The following is a 14,697-nucleotide window of genomic DNA, read 5'->3' as shown; positions in this document are numbered from 1 at the left end:
GTGGACTGGGGCGTTATGTCGTGCAGCCTCCACAAAAGCCTTCTCAAATATTAAGGATGTCTCATGGATACAGCTGTTGTGTGAAGTTCAGTGTTCAGCAACCTAAAGGCTGGCTACTACAATAGTTTTCAGGTACTACACCAGCTGCTTTTCTGTGCAATGCAGCGAGGTATGCCTGTGCTGTAAGACAGAAATCCTTCAAACAGCCACATATAAAGAAGTCATATTATTATAATTCCACCCTCCACCTCCCCAGTGCCATAATCAAAGGAAAAGGTGTAATTCAGTGCCATCTTAGCTTATTTTATTGCATCATGCTATAAAATCGTTCTTACTGCAAGACTGTTCTGCACCCTTCTTTGCTTTGACACATACCGACTTGCATCCGCTTCACAGAACATTTCTGAGACAGTCCAACCCCATTGGAGGCTTCACAGAAATACTCTCCAGTGTCGTTCCTTGTAACTGTGTTAAATAGCTGTTAAAACAGAGTCCAAAAGCACTATCAGAATGGAAAAAAAAATTTTAAAAGTCAATTTTCTGCCACGTGAACAGGGTTCTCTTTGTTTAAACAAACGAAGAAACAAACAGCTGCCTCCTCCAGCCCCCCACCCCCCCTCCTCCCCCCCAAAAAAAGCCCTGAAAGAAAATGAGAAATTTGGGTTTAGTTCAACCTCATAATTTATCTCCCTAGTCACATTCCTTGATCCTTAGCTTCAGCTTCTGGTCTAAGAGGGTCTTTTAGATGGACATTTCTAACCAGAGGGAGCATATTTACTAGAAGGTTCTTTTTCAGGGGATAAGAACTTATCAGCAAACTCTGTTTTCTTAGACATGCTGTAATCTCAGAATCCATGAAATCAAAGCATTTTATTTTACCAAAACAATAAAATAAAAAAAATAATAATGTACTCCAAAAAGTATTTCCCATAGAAATTTCATGGGGTTTTTTTGCAGTCCCCAGAAATGGCACTTTGTCTCTTCTTCCAATGGAGGAAAAACTAACCTGCGCTGCATTATCAAATATTATTACTGTAAAAATGAAGGTGAGGAAGCAAGAGATGGACAGAGACTGACCTCATGTCAATGCCAGTGTTTCTCTGTATTTATTTTTAAAATAATTGGACTTGTAAACCTTTTTCCCTTTAATATATTAATATCCCATACTTAAAATTACTAATCATGTCTGAAAATCTTGTAAGTTTTAAAGTAGTCCACCTAATCTCCAGAGTGTGCTGAAAGATCCACAGCACCTCTGAATGCTTAGTCACATTTCAGCTTCCAAGGCTGGTCACGCACAAAAGCAGGGCGTTCCTTGAGCAACTCTGTTCTTCTGAAAAATACTACTTGGGATGCATTGTCAAGTGACACGTATCAATTTGTTTAGAAGGATCAGCTCATGGGGGAGGGAGGGGATGAGAAAGAGACTGCCAGCTCAGGGTAGGGGGAAATAAAAATCAAACAACTAAGCAGGAAAACCCCAGATGAGGCTTAAAGCCCTGACTCATTCCCACTGACTTCACGAGTACTGGACTAGGAATTGTAAACACCGCTGGACTGCACGCAGCCCGGACTGCCCCCGCAGGGCTGTGCTCCCACTGACGTGTGTAAGCTGCTGTTTCAGATTTTCAGGGGCTATCAAACACAACTCTGTTGACATACAAAGAGATCATTCTCACCTCGCAGTAGTTAACTGACAAGGTGAAATTTGTCACGTATATTCCAGAATGTATCTGCCCATTTGTCATTACTGCAGCCTTGCAACTCAACTCACCCCATTAGTCTGTACCACTCAGCACCTGTGGCTTGTCCTCGCTCTGAGGCAGAAACCACCTTCCATGCTTTAAGCACACGTTTCAGCATGACATTCATCTCCAGCAAAGACCCTGTGCAGTTTTGGATTAAGACCCCCATGCATCACTGTACTAAACAGTAATTTGGGTCTTCTTGATAGCTGGTTATGACAGTCGGTTGTTACACTTACCAGAGTGCCAGACTTTTTATTCATGGTGTAAGTTATGTTTGCTGCTCTAGCACTGCCTGTTCCTGTCTTTTCCAGTAAGGCTACACCGTTCTTGTACCACTGGTACTCAGATGGAGGAGACCCCTCAGACTCCTTACAGCTCAGTTCCACTACTGTTCCCGTCATTGCAGAGCTGGGTACCTCACACACCGGAGTAGTTGGAGCAACTGGACAATGAAATCACACTTGTTACACCGTCTTATCAGTTCTGTTTATGTGACAACAGTTTGACAGCCACTGGTGAAGAGGTGAGCACTTGTGCACATGCTTAGCAACTGCCAGTCCACTGAAAAGAGGTGCTGGGGAAGGGGGTGATGGTAGTCCTGCTACTGGAACACAGTAAAATCTGTGAGCTGCTAAAAATCGGAAGGAAGAGGCTTGCTCCCAGACTCCCTCACCACATGCTGTGTTATCATGTCTCCAATCTGCACATCCCATCCAACTCCAGAGAGTTTGTTTCGCCCTGTTTATGTGGGGCCTCGCTCTCAGACAGAGGAAGGATAACTCAGGGCATCCATATCCCAAAATTTCCCCTTTCCCCTCTCTCCCCACTCCACTATTTAAAAAGTGAAAGGGAGTAAAAGAAGAAAGACTTTTCATATTAAAAGTAGTAGCCAACTGTTTGTTTGAAAAACAATTGTCAGAAAGAATTGCCAGGACTGTCCAGGCCACCATCACAGCCACTGTGTGAATCCCAGGCTGAGGCCCAAAACCAATTGGCTTCTAAATTTCAGTTTAAGTTAAAACCAAACATTCCCACATACAGATGTGGGAGAACTGATCATTCCTTTTGCCGCAAAGATGAACTTCTCTTCTCCAATTGCTCTTATGTGAACAGAAAAGAAAGCTAGTATTTTTTTGTTGTTGTTGTAACTTGAATCTATGAAGAAAAAAGTAAGGGTGAAGAGGCATGCATGGTACATTAAAAGCACAAGTGAGACCTTAGCAAGCATTAGTAGTTTTTTCTTGTCTGCTTTTAAAATAAAAGGTAAAAGTATAGAAAAATTAAGTTAAATGACAACTGGTTCCCATTAACTTTAGAAAAGGTTTGTGAGCACACATACACACTCTGTCCTTTGAGTTCTGAGATTTCAACTTGACATTAAGAAGCCACATTTAAAAGAGGAAATCTCTAGAGAGTGTGGAAGAAAAAAAAGTGGTGTTACCTCATTGGAATTTATCATCCTTTATAAAAGGACTTTGAAGCTTTATGTATTGTTTTTTTAAAAATATTGGGTTTTATAGAAAAATAAAACATAGAAACTACAAAAGCAAGTATTTTCTTTTCTCTATATATGGAGAAAAGAGGAATGCTACCAACCTCTACCACTCATCCACTGGAAAAAATACCAGGAACAATGTAAGAATGTTTTCAGTATTTACTTTTCCCCTCCTTTCCCCAAGTGGGAAAGAAAACAAACAAAAAACCACAAAGAACAACCACTCCCCCCAGACCCCCAAGCCAACATCATCTCTCCTGGAAATAAAATCCACAGATTGCTAGCTCACTGGCTGGCATTGAGCAGACACTGCAGCAGTTTCTCCTTCCAAAACCAGGAGGAGACTGTAGCATATTGGAATGAACTGCTGCTTCGGAATATTTGATCAGTGTTGACAGGTGCTGAATTTCCAGTGCCAAACACCGCGATGAGCTTACGCAGGTTTTCTATCACTGAGTGACTCCAGATTTAGTAGGCACGGGAGTTCCACCATCACATAAACCAGCATACTTGCAAAGTCTGAGAAGTGAGCGAGACATAATCGATGAAAAACTAGTTACCTTCCTTTCTAATGCAAGCAAAGCTCTCTCATGAAGCAGACTGTAGAACGCACAGGTGTATGTGTATTGATAAATAAAGCCGAAGTGTGAAAAACCCAGCTCCCACACGCTGTATGGACAGCCCTACCTTCAACACCCCTTGTCACCCAGCCCTCAATTTCTTCACAGAAGCCCAAGTAATACAATTAGTTTGTACCCAATACTGTGAGAGTAATAGTAGCCTCTCCCAGGCGTTGCCCCTCTTCACTCTTCACACTGATTTCACAGCGGTAGGTCCCAGAGTCCTTCCTGGTCACGTTTCTAATGCGGATTCCTGTATTCAGCATCTCTGCTCGGCCTCGGAGATCACCTGTAAGGGAGAACAGGCAGAGTTCTCTGCTCTTTGCTTATAGCAAACATCTACATCTCATTGGCCTGCTCTGAAATCACATGCAATTTCTGAATGATTTCTCATTTGTTCCATGTTCAATCACCAAGGAACAACACAATACCCTCCTCCCAGAACAGTAAGCACCTTCCACAACTTGTCCATTTAGCCCAAAGAAATCTGTTTCAAATACCTACATCTGTCCTATGTTTTCTAGCTGGAAGATGGAATACTTTTTTTTCCTGCAGACTTTTCAAAGAAAAGCTACTGTATAGTAGTAGTCAGTTGATCAAAAAGAACCAACCCCCCCCCCCCATAATTTTCCACTAGAGTGATGGTAATCACTAAGTTAATTCCCTTGCATAATTCTTTCTGTATAAGACCACAGTGAAGTATCTGACATTTTAACTCGGCACAAAAAACTTTTTGGATTTAGCAAAGATGCTGCTATCAGACCTCTCACAAGGAGGTTTTGTTCATTCTGCAGCTTGTTATGAAGTTAAAGTTTCTTGCACACACAGAACCAGGAGTTCCAGTTTCTCTCTAACTGAAATGTATGTTGAAAAGAGACCCAAGTCCATCAGCGAGACCAGCACATCTTGCATGCTCTACAAACTAACAAAATTGTATTTTACTTCTCAACTTTCATTTACTGTGTACAAGGTACCAGTAACCTGTGTTTCCCAAGTCCTTTTACAAATATATAAACAGAAATTCCACTTCTGAGAAGAATATGAATAATTTAAAATATACAGCTGAGTTTATATTTTATGTATGTAAAAATTATGGCATTATTTATATCTAAGCCTCCAGCTCTACAGGAGGCTTCAGAAGCCTCTTTGTAGAATGGGAGTGCAGAGCTTGCAGCAATTTGGGGGAGTTTATATTTGAAAGCATTTTAATTTTTTTTAAGTTTCAAGGAATGTGCAGCACCATTTTTCTTAGTTTTATTATATTTAACTTAATATTTAAAAGTTTAAAAGGTAACTGTTTATTGATTATTTTATTCAGATTTCCCCCACCCCACCCTCTCCACCCCCCAGAAACATTCCTTCCCTCAAAAGGACAGCTTTTCAGTCAAGAGCATTCTCTTTCAGTCATTTTCCTGATGCTATTCCTGAAGAAAGAGTCAATATCTAGGCTATAGAATGACATGTTAAACCATCAGTTTAAGTTGAAAGTACTGTACCTGTAAATTCATTATTGTAGTAGACAAATGAGACTCCTTGAGACTGGATTTTCTTCCATTCTATCCTTAAGCTCATCCCTTTTGAAAATCTGTGCTTACAACTAAGAATAGCCTCTAGGGAGAAGGAAGAAAAAAAAATGCAAAAGGGAAAATTATTAGCATCATGCTTGGCTCCATTAAATTGATATTCCCCCTTCAAAAGAGTTTGAGCAGTCAGCAAGGGCCAGATCTACTTCTCAAAGCGATGCCATCCAGATTTACACAAACACACTGGAGAAACAGAAAACACTAATTTTCCCATACTTTAGTGGCTTTTGGATCAAACTTCAGATGTTGGGGACTGGATATTCCCATACTAGCAGGACAGGCAAGGATTCTGTATTACTGCTGTCATTTTAGGTTTAAGTATTCTCTTCAGAGAGCGGACCACCATTTAAAAAGGACTCCAATGCTGTTAGAATCAGTATTTTGTGAACTGACATTCTATATCCGCTATCAGTAGTTTAATTGTTTAAATTTATGACTTGGAACAGAAAACTTACCAGTAAGATGGCTAAATATCCCCTTAAGTAACTTACATGCTTAACTGCAATTTCACATTGGGTATTGTATGGTTACGTGGAAGGTGAGAGTCTGCTCTGCTAACATCCCCCAATCCAGGATGTGTTCACTACAAAGGTGGTAATAGGTAAAGGCAGCACTGACAAGAAAACCACAGCAACACAAAGATGACAGACAAGGACTAACAGAGATGATGACAAAGACAGTTAGTCTCCAAACAAGCTGATGAGAGTCTCTGTGTCAACAGGTGGAAGGGGCACGGATCTTGGTGAACCTCAAAGCACGTGTGTCAGTTACTGGGGGGGTGGCAGGGTGACTTGCATGAATTTTAAGGCCAGCAACTGGGGTCACACTGGGGGTGTAGGCACACCTGGGCTTGTGCTGCTGGAGGTGGGGGTGTGTGGTGTATGTTTTTATCTTCTCCAAGCCTGGCGTGCCGGCAGGCAAGTGCAGTTCACTATCAAACCTCACGTTAGGTGAGGTAGTGAGCAGAAAGCCCAGGGTCAAGGCAGGGACAGTGAATGGGCAGAGGGAGTGTGTTAGTAGTCCAGGGATCTGTGAATGTGCATATGCTTATCCATCTTGAGAGTGTTGTATGGGGGCTTTCACCACTGAACTCTAACCTATACCAGCCAGAGAGGAGGCATGAGGCTTGGTTTTCCACACATTGTGTTTATGTGAGCCCAGGCAGGGTTCTATGTGGGTGCTGTGGAAGGCAGCACCTTGTCTGAGGATGTTGGTGTAGTGCACACACACGTCTCTGGGATACACATGCTACCTTGCTACTGGTTGAACCTGGAAATGAGAAAGTAGCAGCTGTGTCCACCAGCACCAGGAGATGATACAGGTTTCTAGACACACTGGGCTGGGCTTCAGTGGCCAAGCAGGAGGAACCTCCAGGCCCCAGAGCTGCTGGACTCAGCAGTTGCTCATAATATCCCTTGGCTGTTACCTCTTATTTTTCTCAAGTTCTTGAGAAAAGAAGGTTCATACAATTGCTCACCTTTCTGTCCACTCAAGTTTCCCTGACTTATGTATAGAAGGCATCACCAACCAAGTTTCACACAGAGGCTGACTTTTCAAGAGTTGCTCAATTTTGCTAAAGCTGCCAGAACTGGGCAAGAAACAAATCAAGATTAGTGCTCCTAATAAGGAACAGCTCAACTGTTCCTTTTTCCTCCTATCACTAGTATGTAGCTTGTATCATAGTTGTTGTGGTCTGTGGTCAAGTCTGTAGTTATTATGGGGGAACTGAAGAGGGAAAGAAGAGACAACAAGCTTTATTGGTGAGTTATTGGGACAATCTCAGTGTTTCAGTAGTTCCACTCTCTGTAGAACAGCATGCTGGAATTTTTTTTCCTCCCTCCATTAAATGACTCAAGTCAAGGTATTAATAAGAATTGTTGGGAGGCAGGATCAGAGGAAAGAATCCATCCACACAGCTGACTGGCTCCAAATCTATTAACAGAGTCAAATTTAATACCTCCCAGAAACTTCTGTGAAAGAATCAAATACAATATCGATCTTTTCACTTTAGGACTGCTCATCTTCCAATATAGGCCAGAGTATGAAGGATCAAATGCCTTCATTGTTTTGGCAGTGCCTGTCTAGTTTCAGGACATAAATACTCCCTGCTCAAACAAAGTCAATCTGCATTAACCAGCACCCTTGTTTCCAGTCTCGGTGAACAAGGCTGAAGGGCAATTGAAGGATACTGGCAAATCTCCCCACTCACCCTTTAGAGTCTGATTCCCCAGGTCTGCTCTGTAAAGAAACAAAAAGCTTCCAAGGGGCCAGACCGGTAGCCTTGGTGATCTCTCATGGTGGAAAAAATGTCCAGACTTGAAAGGAAAATTGAGGCAGGAGGGCATTCTTTGCCAGAAACATATTACACACACACAGAGGCTGCATCAAAAAAACACACCACGCACTCAGGAAGCCTGAGGTTCCTGACTTCAGGTTGAGTGGATGGGTGGAGGCTTCCTGACTCTTAAGATTTGCTCAAGTTTCCTTTCCATTTTGTTTTTGTATCCTTCTAACAAAGAAAACCCATCATTCAAGCACAGCTTGCTTTAGCTGCTGACCTTGTGACAGCTGGCTGGTTTCATGGGTTGGCCTATACTAGTTGACACAGAGACAGCTCAGCTGAAGCGTTCGCAGCTGAACAAGTCACCTCCGTTTCGACTGAGCTGTTCCTTGCACGCCGTGCTTTGTCCTTTCAGGAAAAGCCAGCACTGATGCCCCCCACTGATCTTATTTGGGGAAAGACAAGGGAATGGAAGAGAAAGGGTGCACATGCAGAGCGGAGATAACATAATGAAACCCTCTGTTGTGGTTAAACCCCAGCCGGCAACTAAGCACCACACAGCCACACGTTCAGCCTTCCCCCAGAGGGAAAGATTTGGAAGAGTAAAAGTGAGAAAATTCAGGTTGAGATAAAGACAGGTTTAATAGCCAAAGCAAAAGCTGCTCATGCAAGCAAAGCAGAACAAGGAATTCATGCACCACTTCCCACAGGCAGGCAGGCAGGCAGGCGTTCAGCCATCTCCAGGAAAGCAGGGCTCCAGCTCACATAATAGTAACTTGGGAAGATAACCACCTTCACTCCAAACACTCTCCCTCTTCCTTCTTCCTCCAGCTTTAATCCACACACCCCCTCCCCCACCCACCTTCCTTATTCTTTCCCCAGCTTTGTATGCTGAGAATGACATCATATGGCATGCAATATCCCTTTGGTCAGTTGGGGTCAGTTGTCCCAGCTGTGTCCCCTCCCAAGTTCTTGTGCACCCCTAGCCTACTCATTGGTGGGGTGGTATGAGAAGCAGCAAAGGCCTTGGCTCTGTGTAAGCACTGCTCAGCAGTAACAAAAACATCTGTTATCAACACTGTTTCCAGCACAAGTCCAAAGAGGTAGCCTATACTAGTTTCTGTGAAGAGAAGTAACTCTATCCCAGCTAAAACCAGCACATCCTCCTTAGTTATAGTTCCCCTCTCATGTTTCTTTCCCCATACTAACAGTCAGTGAGTGGTATTTTCCAGAACAGGTCCACTTGATTTGCATTAAGGTCAGCTCACAGGTTGCTGTGTATCAGTATAGGCTCTGCTAGGCCTGGAAGAACCTTCTGGGATCTTGGAGAGGCCTGGACAATGTTCAATTTGGATTTACATCTGGTCTGGAGGTTATAATTTGATTATAAAAGTACAGAATATCTCGTTTTGGAAGGGACCCACAACGATCATTGAGTCCAACTCCCCGCTCCTGGCAGGACTACCTGAAACTAAACCACATGACAGAGAGCATCGTCCAGACACTCCTTGAACTCTAACAGGCTTGGTGCCATGACCACTTCCCTGGGGAGCCTGTTCCAGTGACCAGACACTCTTCTCTACAGTAGCAGGAGCTGGGGGAGAAAAGAATAATGCATTCCAGATGAGCTGCACTCAGCTGAATCAGTCCCTGCCATTCCCTTGGTGCTGCTACACAAAAAGAACTCAGGATGGCATCTGAGCTATGTTAAACTGGTAACACTGTCATGCAAGTAACAAAAGAATCAAGTTCAAGACATATATCACAATGAGACAGAGGCTAATCAAGCTTTACTACTGTCTGAAGAGCTTCTCTCTCCTCTTGCCTGTCCAGAGCTTCTAAATGTATTAAGTTCTTCTTCCTTAAAAGTGGCAAGAGTGCTTGACGGGAGCCCAGCTGACAGCTTTAGAGACCACCAAAATGTTTGATTATTACTTAAGCAGATGAATAAACCCAAAAGATCAGTGAACTGTTCTTTCCATTCCCAAATTCCCATCTCTCTCCATTCCAACCAAATGCAAGAAAACCAAACCAATGGATATATCCCAGAAACCTCACACACACACTGCTAGAATCCTTTTCTCACCTACCCAGCAAACATTAGGTTTTCTTCCCTGCCCCCTTAACTTCGAGTACATTATTGGAGGCAATTTGACATTTCACATGTGAGAAATACACACATAAATATGTAAATAGCCATTATAGCTACTGACAATTAAAAATTATAACTGTCTGTTAGCTGACTTACAGTTATCCTCTCAAGTCCCTCAATTTGTCTTGTAAGATAACAAATACTTGCCCTTCCTATCAGTCCCCTGCATTTTAGGTGGAAGGAAACCAGGCAGAAGTTAGGTGAGCCAGCAGGACTGACAAACACATCTTAGAATATGTGAGATTGAAAAGGAGCTCTAGGGAGCATCTAGTCCAACCCCACATCAAGTAAGAAAATGGGGACAAAAGCAAGATTACATAGAGTCAAATGGAGACAGTAGGCCCCGTGAGGAAAGAGGAAGACAATCTTAACAGCTACACAAGTTCTGCATGCATAGCTTGCACATGATGCATCTATATTAAAAATAATCCCAGCAGTGCCCATACTGTACCCTTAAACTCCTCTGCTTTTACGTTTTTGTTATCCGTTTCAATGGAAATTCCAGACACTTTATCATCTGCAAGGGGACAGAAAGAAAAAAAAAAAAGAGAGAATTCAGCAATGAACACTTGTAATTACATATGTGCTTCAGCAGCTACAAGCAATACTTTTGAGATCCTCTTAAACTGGACAGATTAGATATTGTCTGCTAGAGAGCACAGGACTAAGAGCTAGAATATCACTGCCCATGTGGGTGGCCTTGAACACCTCATCTTTTTGTCTCCATACCCTAGCACTTGTGAAAAATAGCAATATTTCTCTTTTACAATAGCATAATAAGATTTACATGGGAGGAGTTCTATATAAACAGTAGGCGTTGTTTTATACTGGGGTAATGTCTCAATCTGTTTCTAACGGGGCAGACTTTATTAATCTGTAAGTGCATTTTCCATCGTATTCCATGCCATGCAGGCATGTTTACTTTAGAATACCACATACAGCTTCCTCCAGGTAAAAGAATACATGCACTAATTGGCAGTTACCTCAAATTCTTGTTGAAATTAAATATTAGCCAACATTTCTATAGTGTTATATCAAAAAGAAAAAAAATCTTTATACATTCTTAGATATCTCTTGTATTTGGGACACTGAAATTCCAGAGAGAGCAAGTGAAATAACCATAATCCCTACATCAACCCCCATCCAGCTACCTCCTCCCCAGCTGCACCTCACTATATATTCTTTTTTAAGAGCTACTTTCCTCACAGGAGGAACTCCACTGTGTTCCCTACAATTCAGAAGCATTCCTGCAGGGCCCAGGAGTTGGTCACAATTACTCTCATTACTCCATGCCAGGCTACAAGTCTACTAAGTGCTTAAAAGCTGAATATAGTTCTTTACACAGGTTTACATTACCTTATTTATTTTTTCCCCAAACATCTCAAGTTCCCTGAGGCTTAGGGCCAGTTTCAAAGACAGCATGGACATTGCTAATACAGTCCATTTCCACCATCCACATCAGCCAACTCAACAATTCCTGCAATGTGCACGAACAAGAACTGAACCACTCTCCTCATGACAAGTATCTTATTTAAGAGCATAATGTTCTGAGGAACAGAAACTAGTCTTGCTTTACTCTATTTAGGCTAATTTTGCTATTTATTTCACACCCAGAGACCTCCTTTGTAGGGATTAATCTCCCTTTATCCTGGGGGAAGAGCTGCACACAACCTAGCAGAGAGATATCCAGTCTTGAACTGAAGACACACACAAATCAAAAATGTTTTGCTTCTGTTTGTTTTGACAGTTGATTACTTTACAAGAAGCATGTGCTTCATTTCCCACAGCTCTGAGTTAGCCTGCTATTTCTTTGTGTGAAGGTAACATCACAGAAACAGAATGATTTGGGTTGGAAGAAACCTTTAAAGGTCATCTAGTCCAATCCCCCTGAAAGGAACAGGGATATCCTCAACTATATCAGGCTGCTTGGAGCCCTGTCCAACCTGACCTCAAATGTTTCCAGGGATGGGGCATCTACAACCTCTCTGGGCAGCCTGTCCCAGTGTGCTACCACTCTCATTGTAAAAAATATCCAGAGCAGCATATAGTGCAACAGATGGGGTCTCAAAAGAATGGAGTAGAGGGGCAGAATCACCTTCCCCAATGTGTGAGTCATGCTTCTTTTTATGCAGCCCAGGACACAGTTGGTTTTCTGGGCTAGTTATAGCAGAAGTTTAGAATATGAAAATAAATAGGAAGAGCACAATTCCAGCAAAGCCATCTATGTATCCTTAGAAAACTGAAATACCAAAAAATATTTATATTACAAATAGTTCTTGGAAATGTTCTCCTTCCCATCAAGAAAGGAAACTTTTCAGTTGAACTCTAAAAAAAAGAAATTAAAAAACCCCTAAATATCAACAAATTGACTCTCACATCCGAGGAAAGAACAGCTTCTTCAGCACCTTCCACAGGGCCCATCACCTTGCGTTTGGTCCAAGCTTGGTCTAGAACAAAGCCTAAAGTCATGACGCTATTTTTCTTTTAACCTATTAAGCCCTGTTTAGTTCTATAGAAAGAAATTTAGCTTTTGACTTTCATGCCTTCTTTGCTTCAGTCTTTACTGAAGCTGGCCCTCAGGAAACTCAGATCCCGGAGGCAGAGAAGAAAGCCTTAGAAAAGGAAGACCCTACCTTGGTTGAGGAGGAGCAGGTTAGAGAACACCTTGGCAAACTCAACATTGACACGTCCATGGGCCCTGATGTGATGCACCCAGCAGGGCTCAGAGAGCTGGCAGATGTTATTGCCAAGTCACTCTCAATCATTTTTGAAAGGTCATAAAGAACTGGAGATGTGCCTGGGACTGGAGAAAAGCCAGTGTCACCTCAGTCTTCATAAAAAGCAGCAAGAAGGACCCAGGAAACTACAGGACAGCGAGCTTCACCTCCATCCCTGGCAAGTTGGTAGAATAGCTCATTGTGGGGGGTCATCAATAAGCAAGTGGAAGAGAAGGTTATCAGGAGTGGTGAACATGGATTCACCAAGGGGAAAACATGCCTGACCAACCTGATAGCCTTCTCTGATGGCATGACTGGCTGGGTGGGTGAAGGGAGAGTAGCGGCAGCGGTCTACTTGACTGCAGAAAGGCTTTTGACACTATCTCTCATAGCATACCCATAAGCAAGCTTAAGAGGTGTGGGTTGGATTGCTGGACAGAGAGGTGGGTTGAAAGCTAACTGTATGAATGACAGAGCTCAAAGGGTTGCAGATAAGTGGTGCAGAGTCTAGTCAGATGCCTGTAGCTAGTGGTTTGCCCCAGAGATCTGTGTTTGATGATTATTTTGAATAAGACTGGACCAATGGCCTGGACAAGGGGACAGAGTGTACCCTCAGCAAATTTACTAGATAAAAAATTGGGAGGAGTGGTCAATACACCAGAAGGCTGTGCCCAGGTCAGCAAGACCTCAACAGGCTAGAAAGTTGGGTGGAAAGGAACCAAATCAAATTCAACAATGGCAAGCATAGGGTCCTGCACTGAGGGAAGAGTATCTCCAGCATCAGTACAGGTCAGGGGTTGGCCTGCTGGGAAGCAGCTTTGCAGAGGACCTGGGAGTCCTGGTGGCCAAGCAGCTCTCCGTGAGACAGCAGTGTGCCCTGGTTGCCAGGAAAGCCAGTGGTATCCTGGGATGCATTAAGCAGAGCATGGCCAGCAGGTTGAGGGAGGTCATCCTCCCTCTCTGCTCTGCCCTGGTGAGGCCATATCTGAAATGCTGTGTCCAGTTCAGTGCTCCCCAGTTTAGGAAAGACAGAGAACTACTGGAAAGAGTCCAGTGGAGGGGAGCCTACGAGGATGATGAGGGTACCAGAGCATCTCTCATGTATGATGAAAGGCTGAGAGAGCTGGGGCTGTTTACCTGGAGAAGTCTGAGAAGGGATCTCATCGATGCTTATAAATATCTAAAGGGCAGGTGTCAAGAAGATGAGGCCAGAGTCTTTCCAGTGGTACCCAGTGACAGGACAAGGGGCAATGGGCACAAACTGGAATACAGGAAGTTCCATCTCAAAATAAGGAAAAGCTCCTTCACTGTGAGAATGACAGAGCACTGGAAGAGACTGCCCAGAGAGGTTGTGGAGTGTCCTTCTCCGTAGATCCCTGGATGTGATTGTGCACAACCTGCTGTAGGTCATCCTGTTCTGGCAGGTGGGTTGGACTAGATGTTCTCCAACCTCTACTATCCTGTGATTCTATCCAAACCATGCTGTTTCTAGAACAATAAACACACACACACTCCCCACATCCTATATTTCAACAGATAACAAACAGCATTTATCTATTGAAAGAACATCTTCATGTGTTCATGATAGGGAGGAGCACTTTCTTCAGAAGCTCTGATAGCATCTAACACCACTAAAAAGCATGTTTTCTGAGGCAGGATTATGGTACTTACTTCTCACTATGGAAGTTATAATGAAATTACTGCACATACTTTCTATTGGGACCTTACAATTGCACAAGAGTCGCCATTTCCCCCCGTGCATCGAGGGATTTATAGAATAGGAAGATCCTATTATGCAACACAATAAGTACAAAATATGTTAGGAAAAAAAAGTAATTTCAGTATACACACAGCTCTCCTCAAATGCACAAACTATACATATTCATGTCCCTCTTCAAGAAGCAGTAGGGACCAAAGAGTAACTTAAGGAGGTGCAGAGATAACTGAACAAATTAAAACCACTACACATTCTGGTCAAATAGAAAAACAGAAATGCTATTCTAAAGCTAGAGCATCTCCTCCTTAAAATGTCCTTTTAGAAATGCCTCCGCTAATCATTCAGAATCCAAGATTTAATATTTGGATTTTTGTTAACTACATA

General features: G+C 42.8%; 1 protein-coding gene across 1 annotated transcript in view; it reads right to left on the bottom strand.

Moving 5' to 3' along the window:
* Positions 1 to 14,697, bottom strand: part of JAM2 (junctional adhesion molecule 2) — a gene marked incomplete at both ends in the record, with an annotated part of 39,740 nt that overhangs the window by 4,360 nt on the left and 20,683 nt on the right. The window contains 5 exons of the mRNA XM_084265375.1: positions 376 to 478; positions 1,985 to 2,190; positions 4,000 to 4,152; positions 5,360 to 5,473; positions 10,331 to 10,396. Coding sequence (XP_084121501.1) covers positions 376 to 478; positions 1,985 to 2,190; positions 4,000 to 4,152; positions 5,360 to 5,473; positions 10,331 to 10,396 — 642 coding nt within the window. The remainder of the gene's footprint in view (positions 1 to 375; positions 479 to 1,984; positions 2,191 to 3,999; positions 4,153 to 5,359; positions 5,474 to 10,330; positions 10,397 to 14,697) is intronic.

Source organism: Gallinula chloropus (assembly GCF_964237585.1).
Source record: "Gallinula chloropus genome assembly, chromosome: 1".
Classification (NCBI taxonomy): domain Eukaryota; kingdom Metazoa; phylum Chordata; class Aves; order Gruiformes; family Rallidae; genus Gallinula; species Gallinula chloropus.
Note: the sequence above shows the minus strand (reverse complement) of the source record. Positions and strands in the feature narration are given on the sequence as shown.